This window comes from Sinohyriopsis cumingii, chromosome 15, assembly GCF_028554795.1.
Source record: "Sinohyriopsis cumingii isolate HCF-2022 chromosome 15, ASM2855479v2, whole genome shotgun sequence".
Lineage (NCBI taxonomy): Eukaryota > Metazoa > Mollusca > Bivalvia > Unionida > Unionidae > Sinohyriopsis > Sinohyriopsis cumingii.
In genome coordinates, this window is record NC_142975.1 from 114,008,114 (window position 1) to 114,035,824 (window position 27,711).

The following is a 27,711-nucleotide window of genomic DNA, read 5'->3' on the forward strand; positions in this document are numbered from 1 at the left end:
TGATTCACCTCACCATTTTCACTCAAGTTTTTAAGAAGAACATTGTTTAAACGACTGATGCTAAGATTCCTTCCATACCAGCTGCAAGCATATCTACAGCACTACTTAAAATGCTTTTGAGTCGCTATATTTGTATAAGAAAAGGCGCACGATAAATTGCACCAGCACTTATTCCAGATACATCGAGATTATTGCAAGCACGCATGCACATAATACACACGCATTTACACAGAGATGGGGGCCTATGTTGTTTTTGTGTAACGAATCATTTTGTACGAAGAATAACATTTAATATCAACTCTATCATGATTTTATTTTACTTGGAAGGATACAAATTTGAGATTTTATTGCCGCGGTACCAACATTTGCAAACGCTCCTGACTTTCTTTATCAAGTTTTCACACCTTCACCATGCAGATAAGAATTGTAACATGTTGATAGATTACGGTCTATATATTTCCTGCATTTTTCGGAAGTCATACGGCTTACGTCTGACAATCATTGCATACAAGAAGAACATCTGATTTACGAACAGAACTGACCAGACGTAATTGGTTTGTGAGAATCACGTTTTCACTCGACAAATATTAGGTGCTTTGTATTTGTTTATCTAGCTACATTTCTTTAGATTTCTCCCCCTTTTCTTCTTGCTGTTCACGAAAAGTCAAACACAAATTTGTTGTTGCTGGTGCTCATTTCAATACAAAACATATCCGTCTGCAAATGTACATGGCAACACTGCATAACCAACAATCTGTATTTGGGAATCTTGTAGATTGGTTGAAATTGAACTTCAAATTTAGCCATATAGAATTCCATAAAAAGTTATTACTGGTTTAAAAAATAAAAGCATTCTCTTGTCCACCCCTACCCTATGATCCTCATACCCCTACCCCCAAACAACTGAACCACGAAAAATGTGTATTGACTTGATGATTTAGGTGACTTTATAGATGCCAGCCATGTTTACGTTCGTAGCTTTGCTCAGTGTTGAACGATTCTGAGCCCCTGAACTATCTTGACGCAACAAGAATGTATACTAATATTGCTCCATTTTCAAGGAGTATATTCCATGTACTGTCTATACAATAGCAATAAAATCCTCGGCTTACGTGTTATGCCCTCGTCTACAAAGGGTTTTGTTTAATGCACAGTCTTACATAAAAATGCGTGCCAGCATTATTGGACGAAGTGTATCAATGCGGTAGTATCGGGGACCCGAGTGGCCGAGTGGTCTAAAGCGCTCTCCGTTACGGATCACTGCCATCTCTCCGCTGTCTGCGTGGGTTCGAGTCTCGGATTCGGCCAATGTGGGTATGTGAGAAAGCTTGCCAGTAGCTTCTCGTGGGTCGGTGGTTCTTTCCGGGGTTTTCCCGGGTTCTTCCACCACCATTTATACTGGCCGCCATGTATAGCCTATCGTGTGCTGAGAAATGGCGTTAAACCCTACAACAACAACAACAACAACAACAACAGCGGCGGTATCGATGCATTAGTATTGGAATTCACGCGGAATTTGTTCTCAAATGTGTTGATATGATTCTCCTTTTCACAGTCCAAAATAATAGACTGCATTCCTCATCGTGTGTGTAATATAGTTCATTCCGCATCATGTGTGTAATAGACTGCATCATGTGTGTAATAGACTGCATTCCACATCGTGTGTGTAATAGACTACATTCCGCATCGTGTATGTAATAGACTACATTCCGCATCGTGTGTGTAATATAGTGCATTCCGCATCCTGTGTGTAATAGACTGCATTCCACATCGTGTGTGTAATAGACTACATTCCGCATCGTGTGTGTAATAGACTGCATTCCGCATCGTGTGTGTAATATAGTGCATTCCGCATCGTGTGTGTAACAGACTACATTCCACATCGTGTGTGTAAACGACTACATTCCACATCGTGTGTATAATAGACTGCATTCCGCATCGTGTGTGTGATATAGTGCATTCCGCATCCTGTGTGTAATAGACTGCATTCTACATCGTGTGTGTAATAGACTACATTCCGCATCGTGTATGTAATAGACTGAAAGCGTGCAATCTGGTTATGGTTGTTCAGTCGCACAGATTGAGAAATGTTCTAACATAGAAAGAAGAAGCACTCTATTGTCCGGATAATCTTATCCTTTCAGAGCTGTAGAAATAACGATAAAAGATAAGGGGGGCTTTCAATTCGTCTGCTGGACAGTAAGTGTTGTGCACTCTCATTTGCGTATGAATCACAGTCCAGAATCTGTAATTTCACGTAATTACCAGCCACATTCACGTAATTATATCTGGAAGATACCCTTTTCATCAGAAATGACATATATCATACTTAACGATTCTCTAAAGTGGTTATTACTAAACAAAATCGTAGAAGTTGACTATCTTGTGAGTGTCTGATATGTGTTAGGTCAGCTGAACGGGAGCACGCACACGTCTCCGATAAAGAATTAAGTAAAGCCAATGTTACTGTATCGCCACATACACTATGGAAAGTTTAATATGGATCTGAAAATGATGAAAGATTGTAGAGGGTTAATTTTTATTTTGCAGTATAGCAATCATTCGAGTGTGTTGAAATTCTCCATCAAAAAATGTACAAGTCGATGAAACGTATGTTCACGTTCCCGAGGACATCTTTGTGTCCGCACATTAAGTACTTCCACTACTATTTCACGTAGCCTCTGATAGGGTAGGCAGGCTAAAAAGTAGTTTGAAAGAAAAAGAGCGAAACAGGAACAAGATATAACAAAGCAGAAAACAGAATACATTTGCATGATCTAATGGATCACTACGTTGATATAATCAAGATTGTCCGCCAAACGTAATAACAAGTTACGCGTATTTCCTCATTTGTCGGTGTGTTGTTTGCATGATCGCATGCTTTTGATCTATATACACTGTATTGATTAGCTAAACTTACAGTAGTAATGAAGATTATGACATTGACAAATCGCCTATAGTGATAGACATGTGGCATCATATCCCACCCAGTCACATTATCTTGACACCAGACCGACCAGTACAATATCTAACCTCTGAATGCTGAGCGCCAAGAGAGACAGCTGCTTGTGCTATTTTTTCTTAAGTCTTTGGTATGACTCGGCCGGGGTTCGAACCCGCGACCACCTGCATCCGAGGCTGTCGTTCTAACCACTTGATATGCGTGTGTCAGCTGAGACACATTTTGATCTTATATTGGAAGTAATTATAAACGGACGTACCGTCAAAAAGGTATAGCAGTGTGCATACAGTGTGCATTGTTTATGTGAGAGAAAAAATCCGTCCCATTTACATGCATTACAGTAACTTTCTTCCACATTTGCTATGGAAATGTTAATATTTTTATCCCGCAAGAATACTGCATACATCGTATACTCTTGAGTTTAGAAAATACTATACCATACATACTATTATACGTCTAACTGCTACTGCACAGATACATATCTGCCGTCGCATAACGCGCCTGTAGATCAGAGTCTACGTAGGTTGTTATGAATAATCAATAGAGCCAACAACAATAGACCCTGATCTGAAATTGGACCAGACTTATACGTATCTACGATATATCAGGGATTTATCACGCCATATTCCAGCAGCATCTAATAGCAGTAAATACATTATGCTAGAAGATAAAATTTACACCATGTAAACACAGAGGCACTTTGAGATTCTAACTACGTGCAAGGGCAAGTTGCCAAAGTTTCATTGTGTCTCAGGGAGATTTCCACATTTCTGTTTATCAGTTCAACACCAGGTCACTCAGTTACTATGGATAACGATCACTGTGTTCCACAAAGGGTTTCCCTCAGTTCGTCAATTTATTGCACTGGTGATTCGGGGTTGCTCCCTCTCTTCTCTTCCTTGCTCCCCCTCTTCCTGTTCATTTTCCTCCTATTACATACATGACTCCTCCGGTGGCCGAGTGGTCGAATGTACTTGCTTTTACAGATCACTCACATCAGACGAGTCAGCGTGGGTTCGAGTCTTGAACAGTGTGTCTGTGTGTGTGATTTTTAACGTAGCTTTAACAATGTTTCAGTCATATCGCTAGGATGTCTACAGTGTGACAGTTTATAGTGATGTCAGTACATGTAGCATCATCTCCCACCAGTCACATTATCCTGACACCAGGACGATCAGCCCTAACACTAACCTCTTATTGCTGATCGCCGAGCGAGGCATATATTAGTACCATTCTTTAGAAGTCTTTGGTATGACTCGGCTGGGGTTCGAACCCACGAACTCATGCATCCGAGGTCTACGAAGCCTTCTGAGTCTTGAACAGATATATATATATATATATATATATATATATATATATATATATATATATATATATATATATATATATATATATATATATATATATATATATATATATATATATATATATATATATTGTCTTTTTCCACGTCGGTGTCGTATATATTTCATCGCGTGGTATCAAAAACATGATATAAAAGAATGGCGAAGCCACGAGTTAAAATATATAGCTTTTGGTACCATAAAATGCAATATATTCGGTATTAACGTAGGAAAATAAAATTTTCTTTTATTTATATACTAAATTTGCGCCAGAATCGAAGTTTAGAAGCGTAACTCACTCTTCGTCACAACGAGCTAACTCCCACCCACCTTTTTCGTAAATTCACCTCACTTTCATAGGTTGATCATATAAATACACGGAACTTAAGAAAGCGGGACCCCGAGTGGCCGAGTGGTCTAAAGCGCGCTCCGATACGGATCACTGCCATCTCATCTCTGTCTGCGTGGGTTCGAGTCTCGGATTCAGCCAATGTGGGTATGTGAGAAAGCTTGCCAGTAGCTTGTCGTGGGTCGGTGGTTCTTTCTGGGGTTTTTCCGGGTTCTTCCTCCACCATTAATACTGGCCGCCATGTATAGCCTATCGTGTGCTGCAAAATGGCGTTAAACCCTACAAGAACAACTTAAGAAAGCAGTAGGATGGGATTGAGGTAATCTGTCACAGTAAATAACATTTTTGTCATTTAGCATACTATTTGATCCTATCTGAAAACAATGCAAAATACTTTTTTTTTTGTCATTTAGCATACTATTTGACCCTATCTGAAAACAATGCAAGTCCGATTCAGCAATGCATCAGAGTGGGTTTGTTGTTGTTGTTATCAAGGAAGCAAGAGGAAATAACTTCATAGGTACGCGAACGGCGTCTGGTCAAATTACATTATCGAAGATTACTTTTTATGTCTGAAATTTAATGCAATTTCAATTTATTTGTTCTAACTCACAAAGTACTCTATTTTGTTGTTTTTTTTTTTTTTTTCTTTGTTGCGTTTGCAGCTTTTTGTAGGCACACATAATTGAGGGTCGCATGGCATGATGGGAAATATTATATTTTCACATGTGAAAATATAAGAATAAAATAAGATATGAAAATTATTTTGCCAATAAGTGTCTATAGTTCACACATGAATATATAATAAAAGGAAATATTTCACTCGTGAGATGGAACTTCTGAAATTGTACAGTAATTAGAGAACAGTGATTTTGTCATATACAAATTTAGCTCCTATAATATACTGCTTCAAATTGTGTTTTCGTCCCATGAAAATGAAAATATATTTATTTTCATTAACACATTTCTAGCGTGGATCGATACAGTGAACATTGGATTGGAAACATTACAGAGCGGTCGTATCCGATACACATCAGAGCGTATTGGCTTCAAACAAATTGTTTTAATGATTGTAAATTTACCTAAAAGGGTTAGGTTTCTTTAGTTTGTATATTTCGGCATTCAAACGAGAATCGTGCGGTCTTGCAGTCTAGTTATGCAACAGATGATGCGCCCAAATTTCTATTGTAGCTTAATTTCGATTTGCAATTAACGTTCCCCTGTCTCCGATTTCTCCATCGTTTTCAAACACGCTTTTGATTGTGACGAGTGTAAAATTTGTTAATTAAACTATTTTATTTCTATATGTAATCAAGAGTGTTCCCTTGAAAAATGTACCGTTGTATAACAAGTAGAGAATGGGTGACACTGAATAACGAATAGAAACAGGGGTCACGTAAGTTCAGTTACTGACGACAAATATTTTTAAAAAGTAAGAATAACACTATAAGTCTACTATTTTTTAAACTATCTCACAACGGGTCCCACAACAAAAATTTTGACCCCCCCCCCATTATCTCTTTATTCTTTTCCTGGTTGGGCCGGGCCCCCAACACGGCCGAGCACTACAGCACTGCTGTACCTGCTACCACGGTAGTTATGCCACTGTATTTCCTGTTTTGAGTTTGTTTTCTGGCATTTTTTGCCATAATTTATTTAACGACACCTCCACATTGATTACTGTTATGTATATTTAATTTGTATTTGTTAGTTTTTTAATATATGATATCACTTCATGGATGATCAACTGACATGATCTGAAAACTCTGTTTTTTTTTTCTTTCATCTTGTATTAAAGAAACATTAACGTCTAGAATATATGCCACACACACGTATTACATGTCTGTATCATCTATCTTTGGTCAATAAAAAAAACTTAATTTAATAAAATCATCAGCTGTTTTGGATGCGGAAGGTCGCGGGTTTGAACCCCGGCCAAATTATACCAAAAAAATGGTACTGGCAGTTGCCTCGCTTGGCTGTCAGCATTAAGAAGTTAGTGTTAGGACTAGTCGGCCTTTTGTCAGGATAATATGACTGGGTGTGGCATGATGGCACGTGTCTGTACCAGTGCTAGACACCACTATACACTGGCACGCTGCAGACATCGTAGTGTTATCACCGAACAATTGTTAAAGTTACGTTGAAAATCCAAATCACACACACACACACACACACACACACACACACACTAAAGAATCATTTGAAACTCGTAAATGTTTGTGCAAGATAGATCCCGTATTTGTTGACTGCTAATTTTTTTAAAAAAATAATTGAAATCGCCAAACAGCAACTCCCCGAATATGAAAGTAGTGAACGGAAACGTTTGAATGAGATTGTTACACTGAGGTGCCGTAAAACACAGCTACGTGCATACTGTTTGTCCTCGGGGTCATCAGAGCGTTGTAGGACACACGGTACTAATGGTATGGAAAAATGGGAACCAGCCTGGAAATGGGTGAACATAAAATAGAGTATATAAATTAGGGTGACCAGGATTGGTTAATAATGTAAGTTATGTTGTAGGAAAAAGAATCTTTTGAGAGCTTATCCTAGTTGTAAGTGAAAAACACTAGAGACATTTTTTATTGATGGAATTTCAGCCCTTTAACAGTCTTGAGTTTGGAACACTCATTACTAAAATTAGCACCTGACTCTTTGGTGCGGAATTGAAAGCACATTTTTCAAACACACGCAGGTCCAGAAAATGCCGCGGCTCATATCCTTTCCTCAACACAGAAGCAGACATCCAGGTTTCATCTATACTGAAAAATGTAAGTTTGATCATGAGCACTCAAAAATTTTAAGTTATTGAATTTTTAATAGCATGGTGTTTGCATAGGTTTACTGTGGGAACTGAATTAGTACCGTGAGTCCATATATTCTGTAAGGCAAGGTTATCCGGTGTTGGGGGAACATTTCATGATCAACGTTACCCACAGACCGGGAGCCAGTAAGGGGAAGTAACTTTGACATACATTGATTCAACAAAAAAGTATGTTACAAGTTATCTACCATATTTGTAAGCAGCATTCCTTTTGCTATGGGATTATTTCTGAAGAAACATTAAATTGCCAATTAGAGGCATTTTGCCCCCTGTATTGGAATTTATATTAAATAAAAAATGTGTAAGCATTATAAGTGACGATAAAGCTGCCTGTATAAAAAAATACCATGAAACAGATACATTTTTTTATTTAAAAAAATAGTGAGATGGTGAAGTTGGCTAAATGCATCGTTTTGACGAACCTGAGCATGACACATAATGCCCAAATTTGGATGAGTGATCAATGTCACTGGAAGCCAAGTTACGTAGACGTTTGTCCTCATACTGGCAATGATTACCATACATATTAATGACAATTACATGTCTGTCTGACATTCTGTATTATCTCGGGACAACTTAAAAATAATGTGTTACACAATGTACAAAATGCTTTCAGAGAAATCTTGTTTTCAATGTATTCCTTAAAAGTAATTTCTTCTTGTTAGATACCGTCTTATGTCTATACTTTGACCCTTCATTCGTACTTTTCTAAAGTACCAAGGATTTTCTTGTGCTTTGCAGACGGCGATATAGATCACGTGACCCAGAAATGTGTCTCGACTGTTTTGCATTCACATTTTGTTGTGCTAAATAGTAATGTTACAAACGTACAGACCATCATTGTTCCCTGATTTAATATATATTATTCGTCGTCATCGCTCTAAATGATATCTTGGTTAAAAAAACAAACATGTAAGCTTCTATGGAAAAAGTCCTGGTGAAACCCCAGGTGTTACCGTCTCTAACTTCTGTTCTTCATCATGAAAATTCATCTCAAGAAATCCCGAATACTGTCAGTTGCAGTATTACAAGACCTGAACATTAAAATACAACACAAAAATGGTATCATACTGTCTTGAGCGTGTTAGGAAATTTTACAAGCCTTTCTCAGTTATGTGCGTTTTATGTGCAATATCTTTTTAACGGAAAATCGTATGCCTCCATTTTTGTACTAAACTGAATCTTTGGATTACATAAATCACGTGTAGAGTCATTCCTAGTAATAATAACACCCGGCTTAGAACGCAAATAAGATAACTTGTGTTTTGCGTGCATTCACCGTAGTTTTTACAACTTTTTGCGTCATTTCTAATTGTTTTTACTAACAGTTTATATGTTATGCGTCTTGTTGGTTACATAGTGCTGTACCAAAGTCCGTTTCAAAAGGGTCCATACAAGTATATACAAAGGGTCGATACAAGTATGTACAAAGGGTTGATACAAGTATGTACAAAGGGTCGATACAAGTATGAACAAAGGGTCGATACAAGTATGTACAAAGGGTCGATACAAGTATGTACAAAGGGTCGATACAAGTATGTGCAAAGGGTCGATACAAGTATGTACAAGGGGTCAATATAAGTATTACAAAGGGTAGATATAAGTATGTACTTTGGCAACGAAGAAAATAAATTTCAATTTGGATTGGGTGATTTTAAATAGACGACAGCAAAAAATAATGTAAAAGAAAATTATTTTAAAAAATCCGGAAAATTCGGTACATATTGGCCATATTTTAAAGTTATTATGTGTAAAAACTTTTGCAATAGAATGTGTGTAAGACCATTACGGTGTATTAGTTTAATTGGCTCACACCTTATGTAAATTAAAACTCTTTCAAATGATGGCATGCTACCAGTCATATCCATAACGTCTGTGAAAAAAATTACCCACAATCACTTGTAACAATGGCGATGATTTGTAAGAAAATCAGATGCTACTAATTGCACCTCTAACTGGTTTTCAGTTACTTTTCCTTGACCACCACCACCCCCCACCCCCCCACCCCCCGCAACAACTGGAATATCTCTCTGTCAAGGTTTGTGGTATGATGTTGAATTTGGTGACATGTTTTTTTGTCAAAAAGGGAAGAATGTACTTATTTGGCCCCGTTACGGTTCAGGCGATGTCATAATTCTAGGTTTTGTGTGCGTGTGTGTGTGTGTGATTTGGATTTTTAATGTAGCTTTAACAATTTTTCAGTCATAACGCTACGATGTCTGCAGTGTGGTAGTTTAAAGTGATGTCTAGCACTGGGGCATCATGCCCTAGACATGTAGCATGATGTCTCACCCAGTCACATTATCCTGACATCAGGCTGACCAATCCTAACACTGACCTCTTAATGCTGAGCACAAAGCGAAACACCTGTTAGTACCAGTTTTATACGTTTTTGATATGAATCGGCCGGGGTTCGAACTTGCTATCTCCAGCATCCGAGGCCAACGAGCAGTTATTCTAATTTGTTAGTCGCGTAGGTAGTAGTTACGAAATACGTTGTCTACCCTTATGCTTGTTGTAAGTACGTGAAGTTGGACAAGTTAGACAGTCTTGTAACATTAGTCTGCAAACTAACTTAATGTTGTGTTTAGCTATTTTTTGAGATAAAACATTTGTTTATATTATTCATTGGAACTACTACGTGCCCATTGGACTAAACCATTATTCTGGGACTATTTTAATTTATTCAAAGGAGTTCTGGACAACGCCATTTTGATATATCAGGACTGCTGGCAGACCATTAAATTCGAGAATCTGAAATTCTTTCGGAATATTCAATTCGTTTGGACTTGAAAAGAACATTCAACACTACCCAATATTCACATAATGCTGCGGAACCTAAGCAGGAACACAGGAATCTTGTCTTCAAAAAGGAACCTAGAGAATGAGAAATTATAGGTTTCGGTACTTTATCATCTTCAGGTTTCGCAGAAAGGAAGACAACTGGTGTTGTATTCTTGAAGCTGCTTACTTACTGTACGTTCGCAAGTTGAAGCATGTACCCGACATTCGTTTAGGCATCGACCACTACATTTTCGGTGGTGGGGTTTGTAGGAAATGGTATTTCTTTCGGACCGTGATATTTTTTCCGTTACTTCTGGATATTTTTCAAGCTTATTTAACAATCAATAGTAATCCTGCTTCAAGCTTTTTGATGGCCTGAGTTGTTTCATTCAAACACCCCTTCCCCGAAAAGTTAATGATCGGTCCCTTACATTTTTTCACTTCTTAGATTTTCTTTACCCTTTGATTTCTCTTCCAGACAACTAATATAGTAAACGTACTGTATGTATGTATGTATGTATGTATGTATAGTGTGTGTGTGTGAGTGTGTGTGTGTGTGTGTGTGTGTGTGTTTACAACACAGTTTCAAAACATTCTTCACGAGTAAATATACTACGATGTCCTGTGTGTTCTATAATGTGAGTACTGCAATCAATTCGCCTATGATGGCTATTTAATGAACATTCATGTCTCGGCCCACTTACAAATGCGTTAGGTATGTATCACAACGTCTGCGAAATGTCAGAAAGTATGGATCCAGAAACATATCGGACTTGCTAGTAATTAGTGTAACACGATGATCCGGGCTGGGATTCGATTATAATGAAGACGCTAAAATCAATTTTGTAAACGAGATATTTATTTATAACCTGATTGAAAAGTGATTATATCTGACACCTGATACAAGGAAAATGATACCGTTCCTAATTGGAACGAATCATAACATGCAATTTAATCGTGTAATGAACAAGAACTAATTAATAGAAATTATAAACAAATATTATCGACTTATGGATCTATCGCCATGGATGATCAATGTATAGAAATTTACACAGAAATGAGCAATGTTAATATGGCACAAAAATGAGCAATGTTAAATTGACACAAAAAATGAACAATGTTGAATCTGCCACTATGGGTATTCGATGTATTATGGATTTACAAAACTATAAGCGAGTTATGATTATTCACCAAGGGTGAATAAAGTATGGAATTCGTACAAATACTAATAATATTTCATCCACTGAATAAAGAACAGAATTTGTATAAATATGAATAAAATTTCATCCCCAAGTAGGACTTATAAAGTTATATACGATTTTCCATCAAATAGTGTTGCTGGATAAACTTATGAATTTTTACTCAATTAGTGATACTAGATGCATTTTGGATTTTCACTCAATTAGTTATACTGGATATAATTTAGATTTTCAATCAAAAAGTGATACCAATAAATTAAAAAACGGAACACAACTCGTGGAGTCCAACTGACGACCGTAAGGTATCTTCAGTCCCAACTCTGTCGGATGATCATGGAGCCACCACGCATAGCCAGCCCTCCCAGTCTGCCGAAGGATCCATCAAGAGCCCCCTTGTTAAATGCAGACCCGTAAACCACTATCTTTCGATGAGCTAACGTCGTCACCGACAGCAGCACAAGTTATACAAGACGTCATTGAGTCATATGACCCTGCATCCAAGATACTAGTTCTACAGCCAAAATCATACCTCCAAATTAACATAGCAGAGAAATTAAAACGACTAAAGCTGCGTAGTGGACTAGACACGGTCACGTACAAATGCAATGATATACTTACGCATGTGCGAGGTGGAAGTGCGGTATCATACCAGATTATTATTATTATAATGACCAGGTTCATATATATGAATCTGTACAATAATCGTACAGAATTATAAGAACTCGAATATTTTCTCATCCTTTAATGCATGCAACATTTAAATGAATTATGTTCGTCTGTTCAGTTACAAAATGGCTGACTTGGAAACGGACTATAGTCTATCTACTAACATGGCGTTATATGACAGGTTTGACTAGTCTATCTGAAAAATTTAGAATAAATACTGGAATATCCAACATATCAAACAATTCTATCGCATAAAATATATCAATAGCGAAAACAGAATGAAATTTCACATATCTCTACACCTGAAATTTGCTTCTGTAAAGGTTATTGGTGTATGTATTCTTTCAACACACAATCAATACCTGGTTTGATTGAACAGAATAAGATAGTTTGCCTTACAGGTTTTTGTCTTGTCCAGGAAGCCATATGTAAAATGGACAGCTTCCTCACAAAACTTGTACTGTGTCTTGACGTTACAGTCTAACTCGAGTCTCTACGTACCCTACGGTGCAATCCACAGAGCTTAAGGTTATCGGTTTTCTCATTGCATGCACTTTGCTCGTGCTGCAAGCGTTAATTCGAACTCAATATTTTGACATACTTTAAGACGTAAATAAACCACTCAAGGGCATTGTTGTACGCGGAAACGCAATCCGTACAAATTTTAGCTCATGTATGATGCACAAACATTATTATACACAATTCCTTGACAATTAGCGAGACCATAATACGTTCTCTATAATCCCATATTCAAGCATGCGCAAGAGGGCATTATCAGCCATCCACGGCTTATTTTTTTTATTATAGGGCTCTGTAAGCTAATATCTGACGAGTTTAGAACATGCGGTGTACGTTATTAGATATTAGAAAAAGTTCAGCACTAGAACACAATTAATAAATATTAATTTTCCGAAATTTAATGGTTTGCGAGTTCAGTTTCATGTGGAATACAAACTTTTGTAGTGATGAGTGATTTCAAGCGACAGCCGAGGAGATAAATGGATACCTTATGTGAAGCATGCATATATTTCCTTCAAAATCCAAGTCATTTGTTTTTCCTTTTCTTGACTTTATTCAGGACTGAGTAACACATTTATTAAAATGTCCAGTAGGGAACCATAATCAGTAGTTTATAATCCTAGATTTCCCGATTCTCCCGATTCAGAGATAAGATCAGATTTTATTTGATTTCAATGGGACATTTAGGAGAATTTATAAGCACATAAATATGCATTCGGTTTGTTTTCCTCTTGCCATTTCCCTCATTTATGACAGATAGTAGTCAAGCTGGTTTTATGTTATCTTTTGAAAAGTTGTTTATGCGTATCGTAAGCGATTTTGAAACTATTAGAAATACTTTTTTGGGGACACAAAATTAGTAACCCGGAGATTAAATGTGAATAGATTTTCTTCTGTTCCATTTTATGTAATTGCTTTATGTTTAGCAGAAAATGCTCGTTAATGATGTTCGCCACCGCAAAGGTGTGCGCATGCTTGACATTGTTTCTTGAAATAACAGTTCGCTATGTCATCTTTCTTGCCACACACAAAGACACAAACACATACATCCATGCATCCATCCATCCATGCACACACGTACCTACCTACCTGCATGCATACATACATACAAACATACATACATACATACATACATACATACATACATACATACATACATACATACATACATACATACATACACTGTAATTAATATTAAACAAAAAATATGTTGTCTCACATAAATAGTTCTATGCTTATAGTTCCCGGATGAACTTAAATGAAACCTTACTTTAACTTGACATCCTTTGCGATAGACTTTTGAGGTCCTTGTCTGATTTACTTTCTTTTTCAGATAATTGGTCTGTTTTTATTGTTCTTATCTTCTAGGTATTCGTTACTACACCGTATGATATTATCAATCCTGGTTGCCAAACGTTCTCTCCAAATATCACTGCCTCTTGCATACTTATGTAAGTATTATGCGTTCATTGTTTACTTTAAGTTGAAGGAACTGTATTTCCTAGAAATAAAGGTGCTTTCCAATAGATAATGATTTATGCTGCATCTTTAGGATTTCTTATACTGATATGATGTGTCGTTTTGTATAAATCCTAAGGACACAGTCTTCAGGCCTCGTCTCTATATTGATTGATGAAGGCCATCTTCATTGAACCCTCTGTTTACCGGTAAACCCGCGCGTACAACCTCCACATAGTCATTTTGCGGAGAAGAGCTTGAAGCTCACGGATGGCAAGTAAATGATTGCACGAAGCTGTTGTTTTGTATCTATACTGGACTTTGTATGTTAGCACTAAGTGTGAGACCTGGTTTTGCTGTTGTTGTAAGGGAGTGTACAAGAATTGACATATTCTGAGGAAACATACATAGATGGAGTATGGCACGACATAGAAGGTAGGTAAGCATTTTCATTTTTGCTCTTGTTGTGCTTCTATACTTTATTATTTCTTGCGCCAACATAAGTTATGAGATGTCAATATAGGAAAAGTCGTCACCATTAGGTACCTATCAACGTTGATGCAATTGGAAAAAGTTCTACATGTTATTTTTATCTTAGAATATTTGTAGATTTGCGAATGTCGAAGCTTCACAAGTTTGAGATGTGGATATTTTTGGTTTCTAAAGTATTATGACTTTAATATTGTTTTTTTTTTTTTTTTTTGGGGGGGGGGGCATCTGTCTTGTGCCCCCACCCCACAATTTCCAAAAAAATATTGAAAGTGTTGTTATATGTTTGTGTATCCCCCAAGGTATGTATGTTTGTATATTTTATTATAGGATTTTGATCAAAAATTCTCAAATTTAGAATTTTTGATGGGGTATTTGTATCCCTAGCCTGAACTTACAGGGTTGTTCGTTCTACTCTGGGTTTTAGTCCCCAATGTCGGAGTTCCTTCCCTTTTTTGTTTGGTGATCTTTGCCAGAGATCTCCTTAGTCTCGTGTATGCTATATGTGTGTGCTATATTGTGTATGCTATATATTTCTGTGCTGAGACGGCAGACACTATAAAAATATTCCCAGTTGTCTTATCTTATAGTTTGAGTTATTTGGAAATTATTTCTAAATTATTGAGGTTTGTTTGATTTAATTTACAGAGAAAGTTGAATTTTGTCGAGAAAACGGTATAATATATAGTTTTAAAAGAAACTTATTGTTTTAGATGAGTGATAATTGTGTGTCGTTTTCTCGCTATATCTTAAGTACTTCTGACTGAGAGGCTATATCTGAATAAGGATCCACATTTGTCTTTATTTGTTAATGTTTTTCCTTTTGCAGAATAGTCTTTTTTTGAGATGTGGATATTTTTGGTTTTCTTAGTATGATTTTAGTCTAGCATAAAAAGTCTGCAAAATTTTGCAGCCAAAGCACGGAACTTCAAGTCTTCGAGAAATATTTTGTCTTTCGGTTTCAGATCTAGTAATTTCATAAACTGTATATATCTAAAAGATTTACCTATCATAAAAGCAACAATGAGCAGACAACAATACAACATGAATGATGATTCGAATCTCAGCGTTTGTATGTATACAAGAATAAAGGAATTCATAGTTCTTTACCGTGAACGACTGTGCATGTTTTTCTGTCGTTACATACACCTTTGTTTCCCGCTTCAATTTACACTCCGCTTAATACTGGATCAATACCGTTTTATCATTTACATGAAGGAAGTCTTGCCAACAGTTTCGTGGAATAGTGACGCGATATTGTATCAAAAATTTGTATGCAGATGCGTATGTACCGGTCAGACACACGAGACCGCGGGATTTCCAGATTCTTTCTGCATATTCTTTAAACGTTCTTGCTGTGGTGGCTCATTGGTTTGCTTGCAGGACTCCCAACGAAAGGGTACGAGTTTCAATCGTATCATCGTATCAGCTCTAGTCGGTTACCGTGGTGTCTCCCTGTACAAAAACCGCTTGTACATTATGAGTTCACTTTGCCCTAATTTCCTAGGCCCTAAAGAAAAACATAATGGTGGGTATAGGCGCTCCCCATGTCCATGATCGTGTCTCATCCCTTTCTTGGGATTATGACAATAGTGGAGAGGGTACGAAGATTTCAAAAAATAAACATCGATGACTATACATACTTTGATTTACTGCAAACTTAAGAGATCTTTAAGCTGTCGTTAAATTTGCTTGAAAAGGTAATACTTTTTCACATTTCTCGTGAAATATGAGTCATATTCATGAAAATATTGAATTTCTATTCTTGTAGCTCATTAAAACAATTTCCGGCTTGGAAACGTTTAGCTTATATTAATTAATAAATTAATATTAGTATGACGGCAGATTTTGGGTTATATTTTGCGAAATTTGATTGATCAGATGGTCTAAAACTACATAATTTAACTCGCCTATCACACTATGTAGAAAACATCCTTTCACATAATTTGGAATATGCGAATATATTTGGAAACAATTTTACTCTGGAAAACGTGTCAGTGATAAATTTGTTTGTATCCAAAGGCTTCAGCCATTCTTTTTGGCATCATTCATCGAATCTGAAGTCTTTGGGGCTCAACATATAATCATTTTGGTATTCGTTTTGATTGAGACATTGATAAATGTTGTTGTAGTAGTAGTAGTACTTGAGTAATACATTCAAAATGGGATAAGCTATAGGTTGCCCTATCTTTTTACGTCGATGTTAATATCTACGTTCCGTACCAACAACAAAAAAAGAAAACAACCACAGAAAAAAACAGAACGAGGATTTAGAAGGTCCGCCATGAAGTTCATGCGATATATTCAAGATTTTTCAGTTTGCCTTGACACAAAGGAAACACAATATGAGCCATCGGTGATTCCGAAAAGTGGCAAAAGGACGGTTATATATTTTCATAAAATTTATGAATTTTACTTCTCTGACAATGCCACATACGCTCAACATTAAAACACATTTGTTTCCTCCCTGTGTGATTTGAGCTCTGCAAAACTAGGTAAAACGCGTCCCGTTGGGGGTACTCATCGCCACACACGAATCGTGTCATGTTCAACACAGTGACACGCATATTTTGTACACTAATCATGCTTATGCGCACATTCTGAATTTTCCCACTCATTCTTAAAAGATATATATTATGTACTTTTTTAACCTAATGACTTATTATTTCATAACTTCCTCTTATAAATGTCCACGTTTGCGCAATGAAATTCCTAATAATAGAGTAACCTTGTGTAGTGAGGCGTCTCCCCCTCCTCCGACCCTCCACCGGGTTACACTCCGGTCTCTGACCAGGAAGCTGCCAGCCTCTGGAGATAATCTCACTCCTGATACTTTAGGACACTTGACAGCTTGCGTCGATAGAAAACAGAGACAATCTAATTTCTGACAGCATAGATCCTAATATGAATTCATTAGGAAGAGAAGTCAAGTAAAAGCCGGATGCGTCATCTGCTTGCTGCATTTCATCTTTAACAACATAAATTAATCGATTTCAGCCATTGTCATTCACATGGCAACTCGATCTACATACCAGGATGATATAATATACGGATGTTATAATGTACGTATGCAACTGTTTTAATGTAATGCATCTATTGAAGTAAACAATCCAATGTCATATGATAATGCTATCGACTATCAGTCTTATTACTTCGTGGAATTTTTATAGTTTAAACATATCTTTATTAGTTTGTCGCAACTAAAATAGGAAATAATTGATTAAGATTATACTCTGTATTGATGTGTACCCCACTGGCCCCATCACCGCGTTTCTATAAGATCATACTCTTTATTGATGTGTACCCCACTGGCCCCATCACCGCGTTTCTATAAGATCATTTAAATATTTCCCGCTTAGACACTGGTTAGAGCCCCTGGGATTACCCATGTTGAAATCAGAATACCAAAGACTTCGATGTCTGTTTGACTTTTGTCCTTCCATCTTAAAGTGTATTGTGTCTTTCTCCTAAAAAAGAAACAAAATTTGGGGAAAAAGAATTTTGAGTTTCTCATAGCCTTCTTGTTTTCTCTTTTGTGTTTGCCAAATTTAGATACCTAGTTTCGTTCTCCCATCCTTTGAGGCATACTATTCTATTGGACCGGTCTCCTTGTCTTTGTTCCTTTCAGATGCCATGTTTCAAATCTGGTCTGAGTCTGTTTATGCTATTACAATATTTTAAATAACGAGCATAAAAATCACGGCGTACTATTTATAGGGAAATGTTTTCAATTCATTGCCTTGTTTAAAAATCTGTACGATAGAGAAATTACAAAAATAATTTCAGACTGATTTGTAAAGGCACATTTCATTGTATTTATGTCAGCTTGGTCTAACTGGTTCCTCCTCTACAACAATAGGAGCCGGACAGAAATATTGATCACACAAATCATTAAGACAACGTCACCTGATTGAGTCATACAAATTAACCTGTACACATATTTGCAATAAAGGCATCAAAACTATATTATTTGTCAATGTTAGGTTCTTATCGCTACTGAAAAATATAGTAATAGTAATATATTATACCTAGAATAGTTTTGATAAAAGTAATTTAATTCATTGCCACATTTATAAGATGTCATAATTTATTGTCTATATTCTATAACGACGCAGACCGCTTAATGACGCATACAAGTCCTCGCGGGAACAATACAACCGTTTTTTTGTGTTGTAATGGAAATTTCCTGTTCGGTTTGCGTCCAAAGCATATGAAAAGTGTTTTAAGCATTAAATCAAAGTGACACGTGTTTAACGACACAATGAAAAGATACGGTTTACATTTTTGCTGATATTGTTAACAGATTGTTTAAGGTAGTCTTTTCGAGCGGTATATCTTTTCGAAGGATGGGCACCGTTATTAACCCGACTCCCTCTTTTAACCTGTCTCTCGATGGTAAGATCAGATCTATAAATAGTGAATAAACAAGATTTTGCGATGATTGCGGTTAGAAATAATACGAACAATGTCATATGTGATTTGGCTGATTTGGTTGTGACAGTCTGAAGGGAATATCCATAAATTTACTTTTGTCAATCCTGGTCAGCAAATCCAAATTTGGTATAGCAAATCATAGGCATCTTACGAAGTTGCTACATTAACATTTTCAGATAGATCATGTTCTATATTATATTTTCCAATGATTTTATAAAGAAATCGAAACAGCACTCGATCTCATTTTACTTTACATTATGATTTAGGACAACATTCACAGTCTGCAGTTAGTCTTTGTTTTATCTGTGCGAGCAAAAACATTTGCTTTGTATGTGGCAAGCAACAAAGATTGACTTTACCTATAATAAATGATTCGGCAGTTATCAGAGGATTGAATGATAAATGGCTTCGTGCTTTACGTATATTGTAACAGTGTTTTAATATGTTGATGCGAATATTGGTATTCCTTCAAGGACACTTGCTACAACCGATCATGCGAATATTGCCGTTAATAACCTACTAATTGATAATAAAAAATATAATTCACCAGGAACCGATCATGCATTAAAATACTATCAATGCAGAGGTTTATGATCATGTATACATTTTTAAATACAATTGTAATTTTATTATTAAAAGGATAAATCTAAAACAAGTAAACGACCTATTTATTGTTAACTGTTATGTATATTTGATTTAATTTATATCTGATTTAATTGCTTGTAAGTTTTAAAATCTTTCTATTTTTTAAAATTTATTATGTCAAAATAATGTAGTTCTGTTTACTAGGAACTGATACTTTTTCCAGAAAATAGTTTGACCTTGACTGTTCATTTCTGAAAAACATAAGGCTTACCTGGTTCCCGACCTTAATTAAAATTTAGTAACAGTCATGTGAACAAGTTATTTTTTTTTTTTTATTGTGGGAGTAATAAGAGTGAGATCGAAGCTGTATTGGATACGTGACGCTAGGCTTGTAAATAGTTTTCAGTGAAGTAAACAACTTTTTAAAAATTTATTCTTAGAGTAAAATGATTGTTTTTTATCAAGGTCATACGTGCTTATTTTTAATAAGTCAACATGATCACTTGATCCTCTATTTCGCAATTCAGGCATTTCCGAAATTGCGCATTAGTGTTAATAAGTAATGCTTAGAGAGAGAATTTAGTCTGTCTGGGCTTGATGTCACGTTGTTTCCTTCTGCTGAAGCCAGTTTTCGAGTTATATGTTAATTTTTCTTCAGATTATTTGGATTCAAAAGGACTATTTTTTTCTTGGAAATATACGTGTGCTCATACATATTCTTGAACAAAGACGTTTCTTAAAACGTTTATTTGGATTTCCAAGTTCGGAGGATTATTTCTTGTTTCTACAAGGGACTATAGACAAGAACATTGAACAGGATTCATCATACGTCATCGCCTTCCATCTTGGATTCTTCATTTGGAATCGAACTTGAATTGATTATAACATTTTATTATTAGGACTTTAAAATTTTATTCGTGGATTATTCTTTGATTATTTTTGGATTTGATTCTTTAAACCGTAAGTTCTTTTTTTTATTTTTACAGTATTTTCAAAACTTGTTATTTTCACTTTTTCCTGTTACTGTTTAGTCGAGCCTAAACAGGTAACATAAGTTAAAATTACAATAAGCTGCCTATTTTTCTCCATTGTCATTGATAAAGAATGTGCGTAGAACAATACAACAATCGTAATATATTTTGAATTTGAAATTAACTCGAGGTAAAAATACTTTTCGGGGTAAAATTACTCCCATAGCCTTCCAAAGCTGATGCTAAAGAGGAAACAAAAAACCAAATTTTCGTGTCCGAGAGTCTGCTGCTAACAAAGACATCGGGAAACATTAGCCCCTTACCAAAAATGGTATCGGGCAACATCAGTCTCTTACCTTCAATGACATCGTGCAACATCAGTGTCTTGCCAAAAATACATCAGGCAACGCCAGTCTCTTGCCAAAGACGTCATTGGGCAGCATCAGTCTCTTGCCAAAAATCGACATCGGGCAACGTCATTTTTTTAAACCAAAAAAGACATCGGGCAACACCAGTCTCTTGCCAAAAACGTCATGGAACAGTGACATGTATAATCTTAACAATATTTTCACCACAAAGCAAACGTTTATTGAAAAACATTAACAAAAAAAAAACAAAAAAAAAAAAAATTAAGCTAACCCACCTACATAGCATAATCTGAAGAAAAAAATAACCTAACCAAACCTAAACTAATTTTACTGAACTTTACCTTAGCTAGCCTAAACTAAACTAATGTCTTGACAAAGGCAATGTATCTTTCGTAAAAGCTGTTTTTGTATGAAAAAACTGTTCCATTAACATACACGTATCATGGTACAGCAAACAATACAGTTTTATTTATCTCTGATTCTTCGTGTAGTATGTAATTATCCGGATTCTAGGAACGGGTTTCACAAGATTTATTGATCTTTATTTTTTTAGATAATGTTTTGTAGATATCGTTGTTGCTGTTTATCTCGCAATATTGTGGCTGAATTTCATGCTGGTTTGCAGCCAAACAGGATGCTAGGCTTGTCATAGGTCAAGTTTTGGTTGGATAAGACTTTTGATTTAGATGAATGTAAAGGACACAAAGTTAAAGCTAACTGTTCATATCTAACTTTGTAAAAGCATGAAACGAAAAAAACGTTTTGATACCAGTATATTTTAATACAATGATTTATCTGCACATCATTCAAATTATATATATATATATATATATATATATATATATATATATATATATATATATATATATATATATATATATATATATATATATATATATATATATATATATATGTACGTCCGTCTATATGTCTTTAGTACTGAATATAGTGAAAACAGGACAAAAGTGAGACGTTGCACAGACAGCAATCTCTCGTTTTAACCCTTAAATGAAAATTACATAAACAGATTTGTGGAGGTTCAAATTTCAGTTCTGTTATTAAATATACTACTCTAAAATTTCTAGACCAGTCGAATTCAGGGTAGTGTTTACGCAGATTAACAATTACTACACATTTAATATGTGAACAATTAATGAACATAAATTTAATATGAACTTTTTACACATTAAGCAAGGAATCGATATAACAACGGGAGAAATTATACTGTTACGAGTTATTTCCCCTGCTGAACGTTATTCATAGCTTCAGTACTGCATATGCAAATATACTTAAATCATGAACGTAATCTGATGTACAGAATAGGTTGATTGTTATTTTAATGGCGCGCCAGCACTGTTAGCCTATTTAGTTTACTCAGTGTGATGGACACTGAAGGTTAACCATGAAATAAACATAGGATTTCAAATCGTAGCCAGTTAGTAAAGTGAATACTGCACAATAATTTCATGGGCTTATTTGGACTAATCAGAATCACATTAAGTGACATGTTCACATGCTATATTATTGGAAAAGTGTACAGACTATGTGATAATGAATACATATTAAAGTTTGCTGTAATTCTAGCCTTGCTCTGATGTCGATATTCTAAAAAGTAGCCTTTGACATGAGGAATAGAGATGAACCAATCAGGACCATAAGTTATATCTAGGCAATACGGAGCAAACATAAATTGAAGTTATAATTTTAATAGTCTGATAGTGATGTATTATGTATATTTTATTGGCATTGCTTGTTTGTTAGTGGGGTCTATTTTAAATGTACTTTTATTCTATTATATGCTACTGTAATGTAACATCGTATGTTGGACTTGACCTTGTCCAAACTCAAGTTTATTTTCTACTTGACCTGAATTACTGATTTTGTTTTAACCTATTCTATTCTGTAAACAACTAACACATTGCTACAGTATTCTCTATGCGTATGGGTTTAATATCAGGATCATTATTAACAGAAATAAACATCTGTTATTGGTCTGGGTCTAGGTTATCGGAATTTCCCTACAATTTACCTGGTATACCTGACATAGTCCAGGTTATATGTTAGTATTTTAGTAATAGACTTTCTAATAATAATTAACATCTTACTTGTAAACACTAAGAACTTTCTAGAAGGTTATTTTCCATTAGGTAAATTTATAAAGAAATTTTTAAAGAAAATATTTATTATGACCCGAGGTCAGGTGGAAGACTATATAATCTTGTTACTGGGAAGATAATTTATTTCTGCTTTAAAATCTAGCAGGATCAAATCGGTATTGCTGTTGTGTCCAGAAGTTCGTTTGGGCTGGATTTTTTTTCTTTCTTCGAATTATTTAATTCAGTGATTACTTTCTCTGGAAACACGGATTGTTCATTAAAATAGTATTTTTGTACAGAGACATGTTTGGGGATTTACAGTGAATTCAAACCTCGAATTATATTACTGTGCTTAAACAAAAGAATGTAGGCTTAAAAACTCTATACAGACCGCCACATACACATTAACACCTTCAGCATTGGATTTCCAGTAAAGTTTATTTAGAACTATATTTCTGAGACTTGTGCTTGTAATTCTAGGATTATTTTGGGATTTAATTCACAATACCGTAAGTTATTTCTTCTCATTTTCACTTTGTATTGTAGGGACATAAAATGTTTAAATTTTACAAAGCTTATTGCATTTCACTCATTTCTGTTACTTTTTTAAGTACATAGACTTGTAACATTTAGCATACAGTAAGTATTTATTTTGCTAGTAACCACATACAATTTGGCAAGTGGAACAAATTAAAGATATTATATTTTTAATAATTGAACGGGATGATGAAACAATTTTCCTTAATTATCTAAAAATGAGACCCAGTCGACTGGTTATGCTTATGGTGATTAAAACAGCTTCTACTCGTATGCGTACGTATCATATTCACGGAGTTAGGGTTCTAATGTCAACACAACTTTTCATGTTCTGAATGGAGGTCTTGATAATACTCTGGTAGAATAAATAAGGCCAACACAGCTTGAACACATTCTGCTGCACCGGTATTGGTTTCCATAAACTTTGCTTAAAAAGATGCACGTATCATGCACAGAGGTCAAAAGAGTGACTGCTGTAAACGTAAGAGAACTGAACGAAATGAACGATGGCTAAAGGATTGTGAATGAACAGAAGCGGTAGAAACGTATGAAAGGTACAAGATGCAACAGTTGCCTTGGTACGATATTTAGATGGAGACACACTCTCTGAGAATCGTTATCAACCTAAATAATATACTTGTCAAAAGTACTTGTAGGTTTATGCGAATTATGTCCAGCTTTAATTCATAATAAACTGGGGATAATCCATGTCCCATGAATTGTTGTGGCACTCAGTGCTGGCACATTTTACATAATTATATATATACTAGAGATGTTCATACACACTGTCATGAAACTTGGATCAACTTCAATATAAGATGGTCAGTTCATGAAATTGTAAACAAATGTCAAAGACAATTGATGTAAGAGCCCAAGTGGCGATCATTCATCTGGATATATTTCTTTGCTTTCCATATTTGTTCCATTCGTCTTCATACATACACACACACACGACTACATGCACATTTTGTGCTCCAAAGCTGACATCATGCAGACTTTGTGCCCTAAAACCAGCAACAAAATGAATTTGAAATTTTTGGTGTCAGTTTTCCATTTAAACGCTTTAAATAATTAACATCTCGAATGTTCATACAGATCTTGCTCTTAATTTCTCTTTCTCACCAATATGTTTCGCACGACACACACACACACACACATAATTGTGTGTGTGTAGGGGTTCAAGTAATATTGTCCTGTAAATGAAGATATGCACAATGTATTTAATGAAGCACAGGTATAATCATATGATCAAACGTCATAACCACACAACAACATTCAAGTTCGACCACACATCGTTTGAACTAGTCCAAACTACACACACTGGAGCAACGGTCAGTCCATTTTTTTCTGCCCATACCGCCCTCCTCCTGGTAGAAAAAACAAGCTGACTGAATCTCTTTTTAGAGCAGTTTCCGAATCTCCTGGAGTATGGAAATTCGATAGGTGGCAACCTGATTATTCTTGGAGATTTCAACTTTCATTTTGACTGTCCCGGAAACCCAAACACATCAAAACTCTGATTCCATTAATGTTTTCAACCTCAAACAGTCAGTTAACCAACCCACCCATAAATATGGTTACATTTTAGACTGGATTCTTCATAGACCTGATGATAACATTCTACAGTCCTCCTTGGTGTCCCATGAACTTGCATCAGATCACCTCTACATTATATGCCATCTTGACTTATCAGTCCCTAACCCTCTACCTTTATCTGCTACTAAGAGAAACTTCTATGATAAATAGAACCAAACTAATGCATAACATCCAAGCAAACCTAACAACTTGCTTACCTCCTACAGCAGAACAACTCGATAACTACCTGCATTCATTGCTTGACAAACATGCCCCAGCTACCAAGTGCAGAGTATCAATTCTAAAGTGTTCTTCATGGTATAGCAGTGTTAGGGACCAGCTTCGCACTGCTAAAAGAGACCGCCGTAAAGCTGAAAGGGTTTGGCTTTCCACCAGACTCACTATTCATAAGCAAATATATGAATCCGCTAATTAGAATGTCACAAATAAAGTCCATGTAGCGAAATCAGCCCACTACACTACTAAGATCTTGGAAAGTTCCAACTGCAAAGAGTTCTTCGATATTACTAACAAGCTAATGTCAAGGAACAAATCAACACCACTTCCAACTACCTTCTCTCCAGTCGTCCTTCCGGACATGTTTGCAAATTTCTTCCGTGACAAAGTACAAACCATTAAAGATACGCTTGACACCATAATTTCAATTGACTCGTCGTCACCATACAGTTGGGATACAGATTTTGAGCGGCAACCATTAGCAGCATTTGAACCTGTCTCTATGGATTTTGTACGTACAATCCTGATGAAGAGTGCACCAAAGTCATGTGAACTTGATCCAATTCCAACATCACTGCTGCTTGAGTGCTTAGATCCAGTATTGCCTTCACTAACTGATGTTATTAATAATTCTCTCTCATCCGGAGAATTCCCATCATTTTTCAAAACTGCCATTGTAAAGCCTCTTATGAAGAAACCAACAATAGACCATAACGATTTAAAGAACTACCGCCCAGTTTCTAATCTACCATTCATATAAAAAAAAACTTAGAAAAGGTTGTTTTATCTTAGCTTATATCTCATCTAAATTCAAACAGTCTTTTTAGCAATGTACAATCTACATATCGCCCTTGCCACAGTACTGAAACTACTCTTCTAAAAGTAGTTAATGGCATTCTCTCTGCTTTGGATAGCGGAAAGATTACAGTCCTCGCTCTCCATGACTTGTCTGCAACATTTGACACAACAGACCATGATATATTACTTCACCGTCTCCAGCATGTATTTGGCATCATGCAGCCTTACTGTGGTTTAAGTCCTACTTGGTCAACAGGACACAAATTGTGTCTGCAAATGGAATACACTCAGCCCAGTTGATCTATGTTGTGTTCCACAAGGGTCTGTTCTTGGACCTGTTCTCTACATTCTATAAACTCAGCCGCTCTAAAGTGTCATAGATCATCATCCAGTGTCTCACAAATTGTACACTGATGACACCCAAATATACAAATCTAGCCATCCAACTGAAGTTGATGCTACCATCCACGGTGTAGAGAGGTGCATTTCTAATGTGAAATCATGGATGACATATAACAAGCTGCAGATGAATGATGATAAAGCCATTCTGATTACAACACAAAGACTTTCTCATTCGCATCCTTTACCTCAAACAATAAATATCAAAAACGCCAACATTAAATTCAAACAATCAGTACGAAACCTAGGTGTTACTCTGGATAGTACTCTCACATTGCACCAACACGTCATGAACATATGCAAGGCTGCATAACTTGAGCTGAGACGCATCAGCTCCATTCGCAAATATCTTTCAGTTGATGCAACTAAAACACGTGTGTGTTCATTAGTACTTTCAAGACTGGACTATTGTTACTCAATTCTGTCTGGTTCATCTCAATATCTACTCCAAAAACAGCTGCTCGGATCATACTTAGAGTACCACGATCAGAGCACACCTCCCCGCTGCTCTGTACCCTACACTGGCTATCCATTCGATCCAGACTTAAACACAAAATTTGTTCTCTGTGCTACGTTTCATTGACGGACTCTAGTCCAATATACCTATCTGACCTCACCCATGTGTACAAACCAGCAATATACTTGCGCTCCTCTTCTGACAATCGTATACTCATTATTCTCACTATGAAAACCAAGTCATATGAACAGCGTTCTTTTGCATACCAAGGCCCAGCAACGTGGAATGAATTGCCCACTGAACTTAGACACAAAGACACAGTGATCCCATTCAAGAGTGCTCTCAAAACTCACTTATTTCGACTGCAAGAACAAACTTAAAGACGTAATAATGTTTCATACCTTAAATATCCTCAGCATTTTGTTTATTCTTCTTTCTATTTTTATGGTGTTTGTCTTTGTAATCATATCATTATATGTTTTTTATCGTATAGGTGTTGTCTAATGTTGTAAAGCGCTTAGAGCTTCCCAAGATTAGGCGCTATACAAAGTCCTCATTATTATTATTATTATTATTATTATATGCGCACAAAGGTAATAGAGACGATAAACTTTGATTCTCTACTCTCACCCACCCACAGAAACGCTATGTTACTTTA

At 35.9% G+C, this 27,711-nt stretch overlaps 1 protein-coding gene across 3 annotated transcripts in view; it reads left to right on the forward strand.

The window, feature by feature from the left end:
• The window catches only part of LOC149782522 (hemocyte protein-glutamine gamma-glutamyltransferase-like), a 227,220-nt gene that overhangs the window by 12,652 nt on the left and 186,857 nt on the right, over positions 1-27,711 (forward strand). Inside the window, exon 1 of one of the 3 annotated variants that reach the window (XM_089933952.1) lies at positions 14,297-14,542. The exons of the other annotated variants lie outside the window; for them this stretch is intronic. Coding sequence (XP_089790078.1) covers positions 14,526-14,542 — 17 coding nt within the window. The 5' untranslated portion in view covers positions 14,297-14,525. Of the gene's footprint in view, positions 1-14,296; positions 14,543-27,711 lie in introns of those variants that run through there. 3 annotated transcript variants of the gene reach the window in all.